At 39.9% G+C, this 21,136-nt stretch overlaps 1 protein-coding gene across 8 annotated transcripts in view; it reads right to left on the reverse strand.

The window, feature by feature from the left end:
- The window catches only part of ENOX1 (ecto-NOX disulfide-thiol exchanger 1), a 307,218-nt gene that overhangs the window by 20,423 nt on the left and 265,659 nt on the right, over positions 1-21,136 (reverse strand). For all 8 annotated transcript variants that reach the window (XM_088068185.1, XM_005516390.2, XM_088068196.1 and 5 more), the window contains 2 exons: positions 6,538-6,645; positions 1,966-2,022 (listed from right to left, as the gene is read on the reverse strand). In XM_088068185.1, coding sequence (XP_087924311.1) covers positions 1,966-2,022; positions 6,538-6,645 — 165 coding nt within the window. The remainder of the gene's footprint in view (positions 1-1,965; positions 2,023-6,537; positions 6,646-21,136) is intronic.

Consider the following 21,136-nt stretch of genomic DNA (forward strand, 5'->3'; position numbering starts at 1 on the left):
AAGCCTTCTTCTCTTTGATCATTCTGATTTGCAGTGGCCAGGGGCAAAACCCATTGAGTCTGCTGAGAATATATGTGGAGACAACCTGCAAGGCACAACACCTGATTGCTACATATTTGATATAAATGACAATTGTTTAAAAGGCACTTCAGCTTTCATTTTACAAAGTTCATTATCGTAGCAAATGTTTTAACATCAGTTCTTTCCCTCTATTTCTCTATTTCCATTTGTACTGCTGTGCTTTCTCTGATTTCATGGTGGTATTATTGTTGAATACATGGCTGCGACTGTGACTCAATAATTGTAACTATCTGGTTTCCTTCTTTGCCATTAATCTAGGTATTGACTTCTTTTCTTAAAAGTCATATATTGCTGTGAGACCAGCTAGGGAAGAGCTCATGGAAAAGAGGGGCAGAAAATAGAGTTTCTATCCTATGGAAAATTCAGGCATTTGAGGAACTTGTACAATTACAAACTGGATCAAAATATTATGTTTTGAAAAATTTACTATTAACCAAAGATTCTGAAATATTTTGTTTTAGATATCTGGGAATGATGTACTGAAACAGTCTCTTTACAAAATTGAAATGTTTCCTTTTAATGCTATTTCAACCTTTATATTATATAAATATAAAACTTTTGAGCACTTCTGTTTATCCAGTTACATATAAGCTGAAATGGTACAACTTGAAGCTTTCAGGTAATTTCTCTTTAAAACATTTCAGTACTGCAGAAGATTGTTTCATCCATATTTTTGGTGAGGAAGCAAGTTCTTTTAGAGAGTTTCTAAGACTTACATGTAGATATTCCTCTAGGATTTCCTTTGGGGAACCTGCGACCAGCTGTTGGACAACGAACAGTTTTTAGCTAGTATATGTGAATATTTCAAGATCATCGTTGGATTAATGTATTTTTGGTTTGCAAACAGAATCTTTCAAAGGGACAATGGGATGCTGTGCAGACAGACTGCAGCTGCAGATTTGTTGGAGCTATCAGACAATATTGAATGTCTCCTGTCCAAATGCTGAGAGCTACGAGGCTCTATCGACTTCACTGCGGAAACGAATCACAATGAATGAGATTTAGGAAAGGATTAAAAAAAACGAGGACAACATTTCCTTATCAAAAAAGCAGTTCACAAAATTTGAGCCTTCCATTCAGGTTTGAAATAAAACTGCTTTCCTAACTGAGCCATTAGACAACACATGGACTAAAATAGGTGATAAAATATACTAGTGTTTAAACTGGCTAGCAGGAAGATATCGCATATAATCGATTTTAATATTCATATGTTTTTGACAAAGCACAAGACTGCACAGTTCAGATGACAAACATAGCAGGAAACTTTACTTTTTTTTTTCTCTTCCTCCCTTATGGAAATTGCTGTTTTGATGGCAATCATTAAGGGAATAACAGAAGCAATTTTTTTTTTTTTTTTTGGCAGCAGGCTTTAAAAAACACAGCCTTAAGAGTCCTTTAATGTTTTTGGACAAAATAATGATTCAATGAATTAATTTAGTCCTCTTGTGAAAATTAACTTTCAAAATTTTACACATATACTTCACTTCACTCAGAACTGAAATATGGCCCAGCTGCAAGGTGGCAGCCACAGAGACAAATGATATAACTTTGTAGCTTGAATAATCCTGGACAGGACACTAAGGAAAAGCATTTCTTTTGCAGTCGTTTCCATGGTATCTTTAACACCCACATAGAGCAAGTAGGACACTGGTTGTTAAAGTCTCATCCAAATAAATCCTACAAAGTAAATTGCATGGAACCCAATTTATCTACCTCGAACGGAGTTCGCTGGGATTTGAACCTGTGGCTTCAAGAAAAAAATCCAGACACTTCAAACCTGATGTGCAAATCATTCAGCCATTCTATCAGCTTTAAGACATACATAGTAAATTTGAGACCATACACATACATGTACTAAATCTATACATAGACAAATGTACCTACATTTGCTTGAGATTCATCATGCCCATTGATTTCTGCTAATTCCTTGGCACTTTTTAACTGCAAAGAGTAAAAAAAAAAAGAAAACAGAACAAAAGAAGCACATTACTTCAGTATTTCACACAGTTATCTTTGATTTATTTGAAGGAGGATTTTATAAAGCTTCCAACGAGAAAAACAGATGGAGCATATAATTCTAATGAGTTTTTGCTCAAACCATTTTGAAACCAACATACTTAAGGCTTGATAGGTTGGCAAAAAAAAAAAAAAAGATAAATAACAGGACTGAGTCATTATTTTTTAAATAATAAGATTAGAAAGTAGTTTCAAGGCATAAAAGGTGCATAGATTTCTCCCTCAAGAATAATAAACAATTTAATTTCCCATTGTTGTTGCTATTAATTTAAACCTTACAATATATGCAAGTCGCCACTAGCTAAATAGTGTTTTGCCAGTGATTACTTTTGAATGATATATTTTGAGGTAAGATGCCGAAGTGCTACTATACATTGTCTTCCTGACATCGTACCTGACATGGCTCCTGGGGATGATGGAAAGGCAGGGGAAGTGAAGAACAGCCCCTTATTTTAACCAGTGGCAGGAAGAACTGAGGAGACATTGCAAATATATGACCTGAACAAAAACTCTTTTTTCCCTCCTGAATTAGCTTTTAGGGAAAAATCCAGGATTACATTGGGAATTGTAAAGATCACTCTCAGGAGATTTAAGAGAAGTCCTAGCTCACGTCTTGAACCACAGTGAAATATGCTGCCATTCATCCTGTGATTGAGCAAACAGAGAAAAGAGGAGACACCGCAGCTGTCCTGAGACTATAAGCCATGGAGGTTTTTACACTTAAATGAAACTTACAGAATCATTTGCTCTTTAGGTTAAGCTCTGAAGAGTCATACTTTTACTGTAATTTAATTCACAATAGATATCATGTGGAGGAGGGGGGTGGAGGGAGAGGGGAGGGATGGGGAACAATAAACACAACTTTCCTCTGAATTCCTTTTTTGCCAAAGAAGCTGAGTTTGATGTAACTGTTGATTCTATAGCTGTGGCTGTCATTTGCAACAGTCCTAAAATCCTGATGAAATGGAACACTAATATGTATTGATCAGTATCTGACTCAGAAGTGTTGGTGGACTACCCATCCTAGGCGGGGTTGGTTACCTTCATCATATTTTTGCTAGGTGGCAACAACAGCTGAACTGAGTGTGATTCAGCTCCCAGCTGTTCAGTTTCCAATCTGACAATTAAGGTAAGCAGGCCATGGTCTGTTTGTACCTTATTATGCAGGGCTGTGAACTGCACCAATTCAGGAACTGCTGCTCAAGCCACTAAACCAGTCCTGATGGAGAGGGAAGAAGGCAACACTTCCTGATAAAGTAGTACAAACGATATCTGGGGACTGCAAAATCATCAGTTCTCCGGGTCCAATTCACTGAAGCTCATCTTTCAAAAGCCTAAAGAAGTCTGCAATTTATACTGACAGCAGGGTGGTGCATTTCCAATGAATGCTACATGTTTTCCCTACTCTGAAAAAATAACCATCCTGTGAAACCACCTCACGGTGAGGATAGCTGGTAGGAATGAGTTGTGATGGCTACTTCCAGCCAAGCACCAGAATGAGGTATTTATGCATCTCAGTGTGACCAAAAGAGCTGTTTCCTGATTCTGCCAATTCTTTGTTGTAGAAATTCATCCAACATGAGCAGTTCTATTAGGTTCAGCTGAGTTTCTCTGAATATGAGGTCGGGGAAGCATGCTCAGTTTTGTAAAACTGCTCTCCATGCTGATGAAAGTGTCCTGAGTGCTCAAGAAATGCTGTTAATTGCTTACATTTTGCCTTTCCCAGAAGAGAGGATGCTTGAACCTCTCCATCTCTTTTATTACACACCGTGGTCTGAAAAGGATGCTAGGGCTCAGGCAAGAAGGTGCCTGCATCCATGCCAAGCTCTGCAGGAGGAGGTGAAGGTGAACCAGTGGAGGTAATGGCAGAAAACTTAAGGGTAGAAAGTGCACAGCTGTATTCCCACAGGTAAAAGGGCTGAAGTTTAAAGGTTAAAGGCCTTTTTTTCACTTTTTTTTTTTTTCTAAATTATTATTTGAATTGTATTTTTCTCTCATATGTTAAATGGGGAAATGTTGGAATAGGAAGCTCAGAAAAACATACAATATTGGAAAAACAGGATTTGCCTCAGCCCCTAGTCTGACTGCAGGGCAAGTCAGGGGTGAGTGTGATGTTAGCAGTGGAGAGTGTGCTGAGGCAAGACACAGACCTAGTGCCAGCAATAACCAGGAGCCTACCTGGAAGGAGAAGGGGTGAGGAATCAGAAGTATCTGATAAATCAAATGCTGTGGTGGGGTGGGCCTGACTCAAATCAGTGTGCGTGAATCCTACAGACAGCCAGAGCTGATGGCCACGTGCTGGGTGTCATTCAGAAGCCATTTGGCTACAGCAATGCAATATGGTTCACCAGCAAGCAGGCTTCTCCCAGCAGGACATCCCAGCCTGGATGTGGCCCGGTGGGTGCATGGAGCAGCCATGCTCAGATAGAGCTGCACCTCCCCGTGCAAACACGCCCTGAGTGAGGCAGAACAGGATCCCTTTGCCAGCTTGGGATGAAAAGGCAGTTTTCAGCAAGCCTATCACAAAACCAAGCCATAAAGTCAAGGCAGGAGTTCTGTGCTATTTATTTTTGAAAGAAATGCTCTATTTACTTGGCTTGGCTGGATGATTTTCAATACCCATTGTGAATAAAACATACAGATAAGCTGTGGTGCTTGTAAAGGAAAGCTGTGAGTCTTGGCAAGTGGGGGTCATTATTGCTAGGGCTTCTGCTGTTCTGGAAACTTTTGGAACTCATTCAGGGTTCTTGGAGGAGCACAATGGCTGCCTAGCACTCTTCAGGAATTCTGACTACTTACAGTCTTGGCCTTAGGCATGTTTCAGAGCTAATTCTCAAGAGAAATGCAGATCCATCCTGCCTTTCTTCCAGCTACTGTTTTGCCTGTCTGCCTAGCATGAGTGCACATTTGATTCGCAATTACGAAGAGTCTGCAGAGATTCAGAGGTCTGCCCTGGTGGTCCCTACTGAGCCTCACACTGCAAGATCATCCTATATGTTTTTGCAGCATATAATTGCTACAAAGATATAAAATAACTTAACACGTTTTTCTTTTTTTTTTCGTTTTTTTTCTTTTTTTTTTTTTTTTTATAGCACTTTATAATGCTATACCTTCAAAGCCATGTGAAAATGGAAATGAGATGCAATTAACTCAAGAGACCTGGTAGAATCTGTGTTTATAAAGATTCTGTCATTACCAAATCCACTCTTCCTCATGGCATTTTCGGTATTACAGTCTTGCCTCAGCTTTCATTTAGGTTATCTCTGTGACCATAAGTCCTAAGAACATGTATCTGAACACAAAAGCTTCCAGAATCTAAATTACTAGTTTGTAAAATATATTTGTCATCAGATATGTTCAAAGATAAATGTTAAATGTGGATCAATGTCCCAGCTTTCATAATGAACATTAAAAAAATCTGAAATAAACATAACTTACATTTCCAAATGTGTGCATTAAATGTATACATCTGTGTGCAGATGTATTCAGACAAACATGATGAAAAATCTTGAACATGAGTCATCAGCATTTTAAATCTCTGTCATATGAGCAATTCAGATCCCACAGACCTTAAATTGTAAACACTTAACCAAGCCATTAAACATATTAGCTGAAAGTTTATATAGAAAGGGTTAAAAGAAGGTCTCAAAGCAGACACTGTGCCTGTGCAGCACAGGCGGGGATTTTCAATTTCAGTGTGTCCAAGCCAGACAGTCTACACATAAAACACATACCTTTGCACACTGTACTTGCACACAATGCACTGTTTCTTCTCTAAATTTAGAGATTTAGGGCCAGACTTGCTTTTTTGCTGTGTAGCTATCCATCTTACCATCCCTATAAAACAATACTATCAAATATATTTCTCTATGTTATAGTACACCTTAGTATCAAAGAAGGTAGGATAATAAGATTTACAGAGATTTGATTTTCACTGCCTAAATAAGTGCATTGATTACTACTTTTTTAATGCCATTATGATAATGCCACTGTAAGTTTTTTATATATTAATACTCGTGTGAATTACACAGGAGATGCCAAATTGTTTGGGTTTTTTTTTGAGTACTAATCTTAAAAGGAAGAGCTGTTTTGGCTTAGTTATATTTAACTCCCCCAACATTTTTTTTAATTCAGAGCAAAAACACTTAGCACTGATATCCATGTAGAATACATAAGAGGAAACACTACTCAAGACATGAAATCCAGTATTGGATAGTATAAAGTAAGGATCCCTCTTCACTCTGTTCTCTCGAACTCTGTTAGGCTAATCAGAGCAGGCAGACAGGCCACATAAGGTTAGGTCTTGCTCACAGCATATCCTGTGGTCAGACTCCTATGGATTTTGGAGGTGAAGCCATGAGACTTTCAGAGCTAATGGTTTTGCCTTCCTTCCCCTCAGCACGCTTAAGCCAGCATTTTTCTCCTGCCAAAATCACTCACCTGTTCCTGAAGGACTTTAAGCATCGCCTGTGTGTGTGTTTGCTCCTCCTTTGCTTGCTCCAGTTCGGATTTTTTGTTATTTAATTCTTCCTGTATGCTCAGCAATTGCTGCACAAACAAAAGAAGTTTCTGGTTAGCCTCCAAAGCAGTTTTAAACCCCCAGTTTGACAAATACTCATTTCAAACAATATTTTGCAGTCTGCTCCTCCATTTAGATTGTTGCATAATCTGCTGTGTCTAAATGGACCAGAGGTAAATTATTTTCATCTGCATCTCCGTCTGCGGCAGTGCACCACAAGTAATGCATCTGCTAATGTGCATTAAGCTATTTGTTACATTAAAGTAGAAAATCCTGGTATAATATGTCACCCACAGAGTGACTGTCACATCCATCTGAACCAAAATCTTATTTGTAGAAGTATATGTGGTGGTTTTAATAATACTGGGGTAAACACTATGGTACATAAATAATTTAAAAGCACAGTCCTTTAATATAATTAGTCATTGGCCCGCAGCCATTTTCATTCTATGCAAAGCAATATTCTGGAAAGCTTTCAGACTGACTTGCCAAGAAGACAAAGGCCTTCCTTTTTTATTTTTTTATTTTTTTTTGTCTTGTGCTGCGATATTTCATTAGATCAGGAAGACTGATGCCCTACAATCAATATATCAGCCAGGAAGACTGCTGATCTACTGTCAAAACAAAAAGCTATGACCAAAATCTATATTTATGAAGAGAATTCTAGGATGAAGGAGCATATTTGAAAGCCCAAGTCCCCTGGTCTTGGCTAGCTTTAGATTCTGCATAGATTTATTGTGACTGCCAAGAGCAGGTCAGTAGATTTAATTAATTCTGAAATAGTTATATGCTTTTGTATTGATGTGAAGAATGTTAGACACTGATGAAGAGCAGGAGCAGACAAACAGGTTAAGAAACGAGTTAATGTGCTTTCTCTTAGTGAATAAGAAAGGAAACCATGATTTTCTGGGGCAACATATTGCTTGTAAGCACACTCCATTTAAAGGACTAATTGAACTACTAATTGCTTTACTAACATGCATTACTGATTTAGCCATGTACCTACATCTAAAGCTTAGTTTATGGTTGTGCTTAGGGCTGGTGGCTGACTCAAACTGATGTTGCAGGTGTTCAGCCTCTTGGTAAGTTACAGACAGCAGACTTAGAAAAAGTCTTAGCCTTGTTCCACTGCACTGGAAGTCCCAGGAATCAAAGGACATGGTGTCAGCATTGTTTTCAGAGTGACTTGGAAACAGATGACATTTCAGGGACTGGTGGAGTTATTGGTAGTGTATTTCTTTTGTAAGTGAACATCAGTATGATGGATTAATTCAGCCACTGAAGTAAAAATACACGTGGGTACATGTCTGATTATATCTCACACACTCTACAGTCCAGCTGAGTTGGTTAGCTTTTTGATGGATCATGCCGCCTGGACTGTTCCCTGGGAGCCTTCAAGAGACATTCTGATATGTGTTTTCACTCCAGCACAGCACAAGATCATTTTGAATCTCAAGATTTTTCCATGAAATAAATAGGTCCCTTCCACCGAGGCTCACACCCAACCAACTTTTTTGTGGGAAACTCTGCTTTGCCATTTCTCAAACAGGGACATGTTAACCTTGCCTGTTGGGTACTACTTCCCACATTTTCAGAAGATACACTGGATTTATGTACACTGCCATAGGTCAGATGTTGACACCTATGCAGGTTCAGGGTACATGCAGAAGGGACCATCCAGTCACCCCATGTAAACTCATGTTATAAAATACCTTTAAGGTTCACCTAGAATAGTTCTAGCTGATGTCTGCAATTTAGAAAGAATGGACCCCAGTCCTCAGAGGAGAAGCAGAGAGTACAAGACACCAGAAAGATGCCATAAGCCCTCTCAATGGTCACTAGCTGGAACACCTGAGGTGTGATAAGGAGACACCTAATAGCAGCTGGTTAGATGTCCTCTCCTTCGCAGCTGCAACCTGTTTGACTTCACACACCTGAACATATCATGAGAGAGGAGTCTTGGGCCCCATTTCAGAGTCTTCTCTGATCATTTATGTCTCCATATGGCACCAGTATGACCAGACTCCACCTTGATCCTGGTTGAGAGAATTTTACTCTAGCTTCTGGGAGAAGCCCTACAGGCCATCCTTTTGAACAACATAAATCCACATCTGGGAGATCCCAAGTGAGTTTTCAGTTCATCTTGCCCCTGAATAACCTTTTACTATTGAATTTACAAAGAGGAAACCAAGATTGACTCTTGGGTTGAACTTGTTTACACAACTGAACTTAAACCTCCTTCTCTATCCCACCCATCCCTTCTCCATGGTTCTCCCACGGCCATATTTTACTTGTTGCGGATCAGCTCATAAACTTCCACTGTTTTATTTTCACATCTCCCACTGTGATTTCCCACTGTGATTTAGCCTAATTATATATCTCTTCTTTTGACCCTGACTTTTCCTGTTTGGCGTTTAAGGCAATTTTTCCAAAACTGTCTGAGCATGGGAGGAATTGGTGTGGAAGACACTGAAAGCATGAGAGAGAGAGGGAGATGTGATGCTTTGCATCTTTGTACTTGGCTCTGGACCAGCAAGGAACAGGAATCCCAGGAAAATATCCAACATTCTCAGTTTCCCTGGGGTAAAAGAATGTGCATTCTTATTGGAGTATGAACTACAAAGCGCTTGATATGAGATAAAACCTTCGAGCAGTCTTAGTGGTTAAACTGTCAACTACTGAAGGTTTACTGTGTGTGCATAGGCTTCAAAGACAGTAAATGTGTCCTATTTTCACAGTGGTGGAAAACAGAGTAACTGTAACTAAGATATCCTATTCCCAGTCATACATAAGGTTTTTCATTCACAGGAGTGGGACCTTCCCATTCAACCTCCAGAGATGTCAAAATTTATTAAAATTTGGAGCCATCCCTTGGGGGTTTAACTTTCTTTTTCTCTCCTTCATATTTATCTCTAAAAGTTGCAGAACCTGCTAATTTTGCATGGGCTGGGTTTGGATAATTCTTTTTCCTCAGTGGTTGATGCTGCCACCAAAAAGTTGTAACACGGAGTTGTACCTGCCAAACAGCATATTTTTCTCTTTTAGTCTCATTTTGGAAAATGAAGAAATAATAGATGTGACTGAAAGAAAATATCAGCCTAAGACAGATGAACAGCCTGAAAAATTTCAGCACAAACACGTGATGTTTGGCAAAGTTAGAAGCAAATGGGAAAAGGATCTTACACTGGCAGAAATGAGACAAGTTTCATAAAAGGGACTGCTGTCATGCCTGCTTATAAGCAGACAGGCTTTCCATAAAGATTATAATGAATGATGCCAAGATGCAGGTATTAATTATTCAAAATTACTTTGTTTTTCATACATATATCTGCTTATTAAAAATTGATCCTATAGATATTTCTTCTGCCCTTGAAATTTCTTGCAACTATATACCACAATCAATCAAAATAAAAACTTATTCTTGCTTCCAGTGATTATGCTGTCTGATACTGTTCCACCTACTTTGCCATCTCACACAGCCTTTCTGCCAGTTTCCCTGTGTAGGAAGCTGATCTACTACACCAGTGCTCACCACAGCTATGCATGTGTTTGTTCTTTCCATTTTGTCTCACATCTCTGGCCATTCCATTTAAGCCCTGATGTTCCCAGCTTTGTGACACAGCATTCAGACAGAAGTTCTCCGGTTTTATCAGGCAAAGAACTGATTTCATGGATTTACAGCCAGGAAATATCTGGCTCATATTTCTGTTTTATTCCGTGTCCCCTGTGTGCAATACTTTGGGTCTGCAAGGGTGCCCTGCATGTTATGCAAGTGTCTTCTCCCTGAACCAAAATGCAAGTGTCGGGAAGCGGAAAAGTGTATCACAGAGCTCATCGCAGCTCTGATGATCCTGAAGAGAGACACCTGCAGAGCTCCACCAGTAACAGCCTGGAAGCTCAGCTGGTCTGTGTGCAACCAAAAGCGTTTGTCACCATGACTGCCAGCTTGACCCTAGGAGAAGGAGCTGTGTAGCAGCTCAGATCAGACAAGATCAGACTGGCAGACATCACTAATATCCTCTTACTGGTATTTCCAAAGAGGAGATAGGAAAGCCAGAAAGAATTAACCTCCCGGTTGCCTGTCCAGAGATCGATCAATGCATTTCCGACCCCCCCAAAAAATGGAAGACATTGCTTCCAATGGCTACTCTGGAACTGGTCTATGTAGAAATGGTAGATATCACTATTGCGTGTTAATCTTCCTTCATTCACGAGGACCAAATCCTCCCTGTACATAATAAGCCTGTAGCTAATTCCATTATGTAGGGCAAAAGAGGGTGTGTGTTTTATTTTGATTTTTTTTTCACACATTCCCACTCCAGTGCTGAATCCCTGCCAGAGGCAGTTCAGTACCACCCATATTGCATAGATCTCAAAAGCACAGACAGAAAATTACCATCTTAAACCAATCTTCGCAGCTTCTGAAACATTAAATATAGATGGCATTATTGAAGCCAGCCGAATTACTCAGGCTGTGTACAATGCAGTACCAGTGTGGCCGAGAATGCTAACAACTGAGCAGCACACACTGCCTTGGAATGTATGAGAAGTCCTAAAGGGAAAGTAATGGCTTGCTGTTGTGTAGCATTGTGCAGCCATGAAACACTCTTATTTCCTCTCCTCCTCCCTGCCCACAGCTCTTCATTGCTCCCCAAAAAGGCAGTGTGGATTTGAATATAAAATACGGACATACCTAGAAGGGTGGTTGCATCCGAAGCCTAGTTGGACAGACAAGGATCCCATAAGGAAAGCATGATTTCCAGCATGAAACCAGCAACTTTGCACGCAAAGAAAAGGGAGGCAGATCAGAAGCAACCGCAGGCCCTGGGGCTGTACTTAGGATGCTGTAAGGCTGACAGAATAATGAAAAAGGAAAAGCAGCATTTTCCACAAGTTTAGCAGTTATACTGCTGAATGGTCCTGCCCCTGCTATTTTGTTTATGATTTTCTCTACAGCTGCTTGAAATGAAGTATGTAAAGGTTACAAAGATCTTAAAGAAAGGGCAGTGAGGAGGAGCAGACGAAAGAACACCTCTGGGGTGGGAGCGCTGACATCAAGCACAGGTTGTGCAGGCAGTTTCAGCAAACTCAGCCTGTTCAGCCACAGGAAAGAGGCACAGACTCTCCCATTTATGGAGTAGCTGCAGAATGTCCAGAAATGCTATCCATTAAAGGTCTCTGAAATTAGTGTATCAGTCAAACAGGGATGCTCTTACACAGCTTAACTGAGTCAACTCAGTTGAATGGTCATCTTTAACACTCAGTGAACTCGGGCAAAAAAGAAAGAAAAGAAAAGAAAAATAAGTTCAGAGTTTGCCCAATGGAAAATGACAAAAATCAGAAGGAAATGAGCATTTTGAAATTCTTAGAAGCTGTTCACAAATACAGAGGGGAAGGATGGCAAATGTTTCCTTTCAGAATCTTCCTTAGGTAGAGGAAAAGAAAAAAATAATTAAAATGAAATCAACTATTTGCGAAATAAAAATCAAAATCCCTCTCCCAGTACTCCCATGGACTGCCTGGAAGAGTGTCTTTCTCTTTCTGCAAGACAGACAAGATTTCATATCACAAATGGCCAGCACATGGCAGGCTTGAATAATGAGAAAGTGACTTCCCAGCTGAGCAAATATGCATTAGTAACAAGACGCTGATGAGCCCTGACAAATCACCAAGGAAACAGGAGAATGTGAAAGACAAGTCAAAGAAGCTTTAGAAATGAGCCCTCAAGGAAGTTAGCCATGTTGCAGCAAGGCGTTATTAAAACAAAGAGTATGGTGGCGGGTTTGGGTTTTTTAAGGGATTTAAAAGAAACACAGTGTAATAGTGCAGTTTCTCACCCCTGCCAGCTCTCAGAGACTGGCTGTATCCCTGGCTGCATGGATGGCGGTGTTTGGATGGATTGTGGGGTTTGCAATGACAAAAGAGAGCTGCTGAAGAGCTGCACGTGGATGAACAGCCCAGCTCCTGCTTGACAGGTATTCACCTGCAAAGTGAGTTTTCCTGGCTCTCTGGCCAGAGGCAAAGACCACGCTGAACATGTTTGCTCCGCAGGTTACCCACCTCAGAGGGGGCTGGGGACCTGGACACACACCTGATGGAGGAATGCATATGGTGCCACTAAAGAACAAACTTGTCCAGCTGCTTCCTTAGGGAATGTTTGCCATGCTTCCCTTCCTCTGCTATTAGACAGACTCCAGAGGTCCTACAGCTCTACAGTGCTCAGAGTAGTTGCAGGCAAGCCTGTATCCCAAGAAATAAACCAAAAGAGAAAACAGACAGATGGACACAGATACTCTGAAACTACCTAGAGGGACATTACAGAGGAGGTGGCATCAGGCTTTTCTTGAGTAAAGTTTGAGGACAAATAGACAGCAAGAAACATTTTTATTACACAGGAGGAAAATATTCCACAGTGAGGGTGGCCAGCCTCTTGAGCAAGGGCTCAGAGAAGCTGTGGACTCTCGATCCTTGGGAGCACCAAGACCATAGCTGGACAAGGTCCTGAACAAAACTGAGATGACTCCAGAGATGCCCCTGTTTTGAGCAGAGGTGTCCATGACCTTCAGATGTGCCTTCTGACTTCAGTTTTTCTAGGATTCTAAAGAAAAGTTGATAGATATCAGAGAATTAGCTCTCAATTTCTTTTGTTTTTTTGAGGCTTAGCAATTCAGCCACACCAGCTACAAGAGGCAGTGTTAAGGGCTGGGCAGCAGAGGAAAGAACATGGGTGGTGCAATGAATGGTTTAAGAGACAGCCTACAGCTTTCCTTTGCCACGTAATTTTCAATATAACTCTTACTCATCAAGAAAGACAAGTTGTCTTCAGTCATCTATGGACTTTTGTAGCAAATGAAGAAAAGACCAAGTCCTTAGGAGCCTTACAGAATCAATCCTTCATCTCAGAATTTAAATTTACTAATAAGACATTTAGCTCTATAGCATCAGGGATCTCTCTCTGGGATCTGGGTTTCACAGCAAGTTATGCAAGGTCCCTTGGTGGTGGCCAAGTGAAGGGGAGAAACCTGACAAAAGCCCATTGTACCTCAATAAAGCTCCCTTATTTCTTTGCTAAATGAGGTGATTGGAATATCACATAGCCCTTGACTTTACTGACAGCAGGTGAGTAGATCCTGATCCTGATCAGAGAAAGCAGGCTGATCCCAAATGAGCATCATGTTCCCTCTGCCATCATATCTGTCCTCCAAGGCAATAAGGTGGCACCTTGCATGATGCACAGTCAAAGGAAGACATGATTATCTAGTCATAACATCTTCAGCCTTTCAGTTGTACTGTCCATTGTGGATAACTCTTCACCAGTTAATGGTATTTTTGCAGTGTGATCCCATTTCTTCCTTCATGGGACAAAAAATGAGCATGATACAGCATGCCTTTTCTCAACAAACCAGCACAGATCTTTTAAATTTTGATTTCCTATTCAACAAAAAATATTTTATTTATTTTGATGGGGAATAAAAATTTGATTAGAAGAGCAATATTATGGAAGAGAATCAATTTACCCAGTGTAATTTCCACTGAAACACAATTCCTAGTAATGGCAACAGAGTTCTTAGCACTGATAGCATCAAACACATTTGGAAATTCTAATCAGCAAGCCAATGCTCGTATTTAGGATCTTTTAAAAAATTCATGTAAGATCACTGGACTGTAAAACTTATAAGATTTGTCCTTTACCACCACTAGACCACACAAACATGTTAATGAAGATATTAGTTGATTTATTGCATATTATAAATAAAATGTGTGCACCCAATTATTTCTCAGTGAAGGGTTTATTCTTACTGCCAATCTCAGTCTAGTTTTATCAGCACTAGCAGGAAAAAAGATGCTACTTTCCTCCATCTTACCCCTAGAACAGCTGTTGGGAATATGGTGCTTAAAGTATCTGTGGGCCCTTATTTACACTCCCCTAATATTACTGAAGTGGTGGTTGCAGAAGTGGGAAATCAAACACTACTTTCAATAAAGAAAGGTTGTTAAACAGAGAAGAGAACCCATTTGGCTTGTCTGAGATCTGGTAAATAAATAGCACTTAATTGCCAGCTGCTCCATTTTTTTTTTTTTTTTTTTTTTTTTTTTTTTTTAATATAATCAAAGGAGTAAGTGTTTTCTGGAAGTTTAAACTTCCAGAAAAGGAATGGATTGGACTGTACAGACTGTACAGAGCCCTGAAAAGCACCAGAGAATTAAGACAACACTTATAGGAACATTTCTCTATATCCTGGGAGATCACATATTTCTTAACCAGTTTTCAAAATATCAGCCACTGGGTGAGAGAAGGAACAGGCATGGAAGTGAACATCTGGATGTTGAATCCAGTCCCTCACATTTAACTTGTAACCATTCCCTATAAGGTTATCAGTACTGGAATAAGGTTATTCCCTATAAGGTTATGGAGTATTACTACTCCAGTGCCACTTTTACAGAAAAAAAAAATAAAAATCTAAGTGAAATTCATACTGCAAGAGGCAAGAGTAGCAATTGAAAACATTTCCACAGTAATTACTCCACTCTGTTTATTTACCAGGTAAAATGCAAATAAAAGGGATATTTATTTTTTATCTCTTATATTTATTCTTCTTTAATGCTGCTTTGGAGAAGAATCAGTTTATAGTTGTGCATAAGTATGCATTGGTTGGGTTGTATGCCGAATAGGTGTTTGGTGAGCAAGAGGTAGATGGAATAAAAAAAGGCCACAAATCTCCTCTGCACTTAGGCTATATTAATAAATACAGCCATAACATGCTCCATCTATTCAACAATGATCTTAATTTCAGCACTAAACTCCTACTAGAAACTGTATATTTAAAGGTATATCATTGTTATAATGGCCATGGCACTTACAAATCACCAGATTCAGCAATTTTCAGCCACCAGCATTTGTGTCTGTGGCTTCTGACATTTCAGAACGTTTGTATCTGACAAAAAGGAATGGCTGTGACAGTTAACAACATGTGTGAAGGATCTGAGACCTGCAGACCTCAATGCCAGCTGAGGCTTACTGGAACTTAATAGGTGGTAGATTGGTTAAAAGACTGATGAGGAAAAAAAAAACCTCACAATGCCCTCCCCTACTGTCTGTTGCAACCTCCTGAACAGAAATCTTCTTTTTGTCCCTGCTCCCACTGAAAGAGTGTGGACCATGGGAATATTCAATTCTACTACTTGTATGAGAAAAAAGCTAGGAAAAAAGGGAAGGAAAGACCTCAGCAGTGTCATCTTTGCTTGTAGAAAAAAATTCTGCTAGCTCCATCTGAAAATGGATTGGCTCTGCTCTAAATGCTGGGAATGGTAGAAATTCAATTAATTTCAAAGGCAGCACAGTGAAGCTAGAACTAGTTACCTTTGGATTTTCTACTCAGAAGAGTTACTATATTTTAGAGGTACATGGTCTTGCTGAAAAAGCTGATAGAGGCCCCTTGTGACACCTCAATTAGACAAAAGGGTTGTAACCTGTCTCCCCGTGATGGAACTGTGGAAAATGTGTGCTCCCCACAGTCCGCATCACCAAATATGTACGCTGACCACTCTCCTTTGAGGGAGCAATGAGCGTAAAGAGGGAGCTGCAGTGCACTCCAGCAGCAATTCCTACCCTCCCAACCTCAAAAGTGAGGCATATCACAGACAAAACAGTCCTACCCTGCATGAACACTCAAAGCCTGAAATGAGGTTTAGGGCTGGATATTAGGAAAAATTTCTCCACCGAAAGGGTTGTCAAGCTTTTGCCCAGGGAAGTGGTGGAGTCACCATCCCTGGAGGTATTTAAAAGACGTGTAGATGCTGTGCTTAGGAACATGACTTAGTGGTGGACTGGGCAATACTGGCTTAATTGTTGGATTTGATGATCTTAAAGATTCTTTACAACCTAAATGGTTTTGTGATTTTATGATTTCTGGTCATCTGGTATTTATCAGAGCTCTTTAAAAAAGGTGTATCAGTCTCAGACGCACATGCTATTTATTTTACATGTTAAATGATTAGTAAACTGCAAAAGTAAGTCCTCAGTAGGTAGGAAATGCCAGGAGCAATGTGGCCTTTGCAGAAAGACCTTGAGTTGCATATTGAACAGCAAGGACAGGAAGGTATTGAACAGGTGATGATTAACTGTGTACTCTCTGCCTGAGGCACCAAATGGGGAAGGGTCTCTGAGGTATACAAAGAAAAATGCACAGACAGTGGTTCTGGCAGCTCCTGGCTTCTGAGTGTTCAGGTTCACAATCTGCATTGCAATTCACAATAAATTGGCATTGTCTGGGGATAAAAAGAAGACAAAAGTGGACTTTTATCACACTGCATCAGAGTGACACCCATGTGGGTCATCAGCAGGGCCACAGTATGTTCAGTCTCATGCTGACACATGCTGAGCTGAGTTGGCGGCACTCCTAGCAGTGTGTCAGCCTTTATGTCAGCCCTACACCTGCCACACATGACTGTCACCTTTGTTCTGGCTTTCCAGCTTCAGCACTAATTTTAAGAGAGGCACTGCAGCACATCCCCTGCTCCTGCAATAACCCCATGCATTAATGCACCTCCGCCAGTGCAGGGGAGCCTGTGCTGTCACTGTTTGGAGTATGATCCCAAGCCCAGCCAGTGAATCAGGCCCCTTGGGGGCAATGAGGTGCCTCTTATATGTCTCAGACACAGCCCAGCATGTGCAATAGCAGAACTGTAGGCATTTGTGTACCTTTCCTGGACATAACACAGATGGAAGCATGATTTAAACGGGGATTTGTGGATGACACCCTTGCCTGCAGGAGCTAAATTCAGCCCATCATGCTCAGGGAGTTATGAGAGGAAAGAACATTATCCTACATTTACATGATGCAATGAAGCACCATGCAAAATTACTGGCCTATTGGCAAATGTATCAGTTCAGGAATCAGCATGGCTACACAAGCATGGCCCCATACCTTGGCCAGTTAAGCCTGACAAAAAAGGTGGAGCTAACTTGTTAAATTAGAGCCATGCTAAAGGAGGTGTGCTCTGTAGACTCAGGACTAACTTAAGGCTTAAAACATTGCACTGATGGCTGTGCTGTGGAAGTGGTTCATGAACAATCCTGGATGCCCAGTAAAAATCCAAACTTTACTCAAACACATGCTAATGAGTGTCATCTCCTATGTGGCAAACTGACATTTTTTCAAAGGCTTGCTAACACTATGAGTTTCAGACATATTGTATAAAGGATCTGGAATACATCTTTAATTCAATAGAGACTCACTGTCAGATCCTGAGCCTTTGTTTCAAAGCATAAAGGTGGCAAGCACATTTCTTCAAGAATTATATTTGATGGACAATATACAATAAAAGTATATTTTCCATGCTTTGTTCTTGGAATAGCTGAAAGATTTTGCTGAGAACTTTTTCCAAAAGAATTCTGCTTGCTATTCCACATGGAATACACTAAACTAAATGGTTAAGATTTGGAGAAATTACATAGCCACCGAAAATCGAGCCTTATAATTTCAAGCATTAAGCAACACTACTAGGTGATATTTTCTGCTTTACCTTCAGTTATGTATCTGGTGAAACATTTTAGATAGAGAGGCAAGATTAAAAAAATTCCTACAGCTGTGCTGTGAAGTGTTGCAAAAATAGTTACAACTAAAACATCCTTTCTTGTGATCACAGACTTTTTTAGAGCATACCAAACACTGCTGGAAAAAGAGCCGTTCAGAAAGTGGTATGTGTGTTCTCATATAGAAATAAATTGAAGGCAATACCACCTATGCAGCAGTGACAAGTTAATTCAATTTCCATCTCAAAATCAGGTAAAGTGTATCTCATTTGTTACCATGGATACAAGACATTATTTCCATTTGTTTGAGATCTCACAGTGGGTATGAAATTAAACTGTGACACAGTTTTATGGAGGAAGTTGACTAAAACCCCCATAAGTTCAATGTCACTAGTCCAGAGGATTTTCTTTTTTTAGACACAGCAAATAAGGAGGTTGCAACTACTGTCCATAAGGTACACTTTATAAGCAAACATCTGTGTGATTTTCCTGATGCTTCTTTGGATCAGTGGGAGTAATAGAAGAGGAAATAAGCATCCATTTCATCAGTCCTGCAAATACAGGAAAGAATCCTGAAAAACATCCAGATGGTAGAAGTACATTAAAAATACATTGGTGTTGTGTTACTTGCTATTGTTTGGCACCAAATACGTTTACAAAAAATGTCTCGATTCTGAAAATGCATGCAATTTTTCTCAGATAAATCTGCTTTTCAGGATGAAGCTCAAATCACTTGTTCTCTTGCTTTCAGAGTTAGAATAAGAAGTGTATGAAAAAGTGGGGGAGAATGAAGAGAAAATAAGGTGGAGAAACGTGATTTTTAATGCTGGCATATATGAAGGATTCAGGAATTCAGTGGCATTCAGTTTACCTTGTCTGAAATTAATTTTAATATATACAAAAGGATAAAAGGGAATACAGGTCTTCTTGATAAATTATTTATACTCAAGTCTTGGATATATATTTAATATTTCATAGTGAGACTTATTTCCATAGATGCTGAGCACCTGCTACACTGACAGATTTCAGCTAAGGTTGTCGTCTCTCAACATTTACAAAACCAAGCTGAGATAAAACCGAGTCTACCTAAATCAAAGGTTTATTTCTACATATTCATGCATTAACTGCATGAAAATCACAAAGGTTATGGGATGTCATGACTATGGCTAATTACTGATATCCAAAACCATCATCCATCTGCTTAACTGACTGATAATTTCCCACCAAATATTCTGAACTTCACCTCCTGTTCTTTCTGTGTTGCTGCTCTCCTCAGCATATTGTCAGACTGGATTATCTGCAGTGTCTTCTTCAGCTCCTTGGGCCATCTCTAATTATATCCCACTGGGAGCAAGTGGGTCTGACCCTGAGATGGCAAACTAGAAAAATTGAGAACCTCACAGTAAAACTGTCACAAACACAGAAACTCTCAGAGGAATAGGGACTACAGTGTCCACGGCCAGCTGAACAGAGAGATAAGTCAGCCACTCTGTGTTATTGATTTGCATTATTAACATTTGCTTGAAGTTCAATAAAAATCTATTTATATTCTACAGACTTGATTATACTTTATCCAGACAGAAAATTATAACACCAAATGGGTGCTAGGGCTTTAGAATTTTTTTTAGTAGTATTTTATGCCTATTTTTTACTAATTTTTATGGAGAATTAGCACCAGGATGAAATATAGCACAATCTTTGCATATGGTGTTAAATTTATTAAAACCTGATATTTAAGTATCCATTTATATAAGGATAAGATCATGAACAGACCTAAAGCTTATCTAAAGTATACAGAAACCTCAAGTATTTCTGAGTAATGACTTAATTCTGAAGTTTGGGAAAGATTTTATTCCTGAATTATCAATTACTTATTTTCAATTTTTAAAGCATTTTGGTCAGAATTATTCCACCACCCAAAAAATCACCCTGATTTTGTAAAACTTTGCAGGCTTAAAGTGGCTTGCATTGATATCAATATGTGTGTAGGGTTGCCTTGTGCTTTGTCATTGGGTGTGAGTTGGGATTTGCAGATTTGCTGGATTCGATGGGTAGGTACCAGGACAGCCATGCAATTTCTAACCCAACAAGGCAGCTCATATGTAAATGAGTATCTCCTGGGTTTTTCCATACAAAAGCAGCTCAGCACAGTCTGGAAGTGGGTACAACTTGTCCCCTTCTGGAATCTAATAACCAGGGGTGACAGAGGAGCGTGTGCAATGCTACAGATGAAGGAAGCAAAACTAACCTCTGCATGCCAGGCTGTGAGGCTCCACTCCAGCTGGGAGCACAACCCAGTGCTGTGGAGAGCCACTGCCCTTGTGCTCTGTCATGAACCAGCTGAACACAAGTGCCTGGGCAGGGAAGATGCTGCACACACGTGCACACTGGATGAGGGCTCCTGTGTGTCAGTGGACATGTCAGACAACACAGTGGGAGCAGTCTGGATGTGCTTGCCAAGACTCACCCAGTACAGTGTCAGGAGCACACTAACAAATAAGGGATAATAATTATGATAAACTGACACCCCTTGCCCCTGCAGGGACACAGTGCAGTTTCTTGTTCACTGGTGTCAGAGAAAATGCTTTTTTGCTGCGCTAAACCACTTAAAAACTGTCTGAATGGAAAGGTTACATCCGTGGGTCAGCATAAATGATAATAGCCCAGGAAATGGCACTGATGTTGCTAATGATTTGCAAGTTAAGGAGGGTAGTCTGGACATGCCGATATCTCAGTCATTCTCAAACAATAGCAGAAAAAAAGATGCAGATGAATGCAAATGAAGACACCACAGAACATTGACTATGATACATTAGACAATTTTTTTTTTTAAATTTCTGTGCAATACCAGGGCCAGTTGGATTGTGAGAAGAGGAACAGAGCAATTTGCTCATAACTAGCAAATGCATAGGAGCTTTCTTGAATGAACAATGGGTTTGCAGTTTATGAATTCCTAAAATGACTATGCCTAAATATATCCCCAA

Source organism: Pseudopodoces humilis, chromosome 2, assembly GCF_049639895.1.
Source record: "Pseudopodoces humilis isolate 2021_Gansu_Grassland_sample_001 chromosome 2, ASM4963989v1, whole genome shotgun sequence".
NCBI lineage: Eukaryota > Metazoa > Chordata > Aves > Passeriformes > Paridae > Pseudopodoces > Pseudopodoces humilis.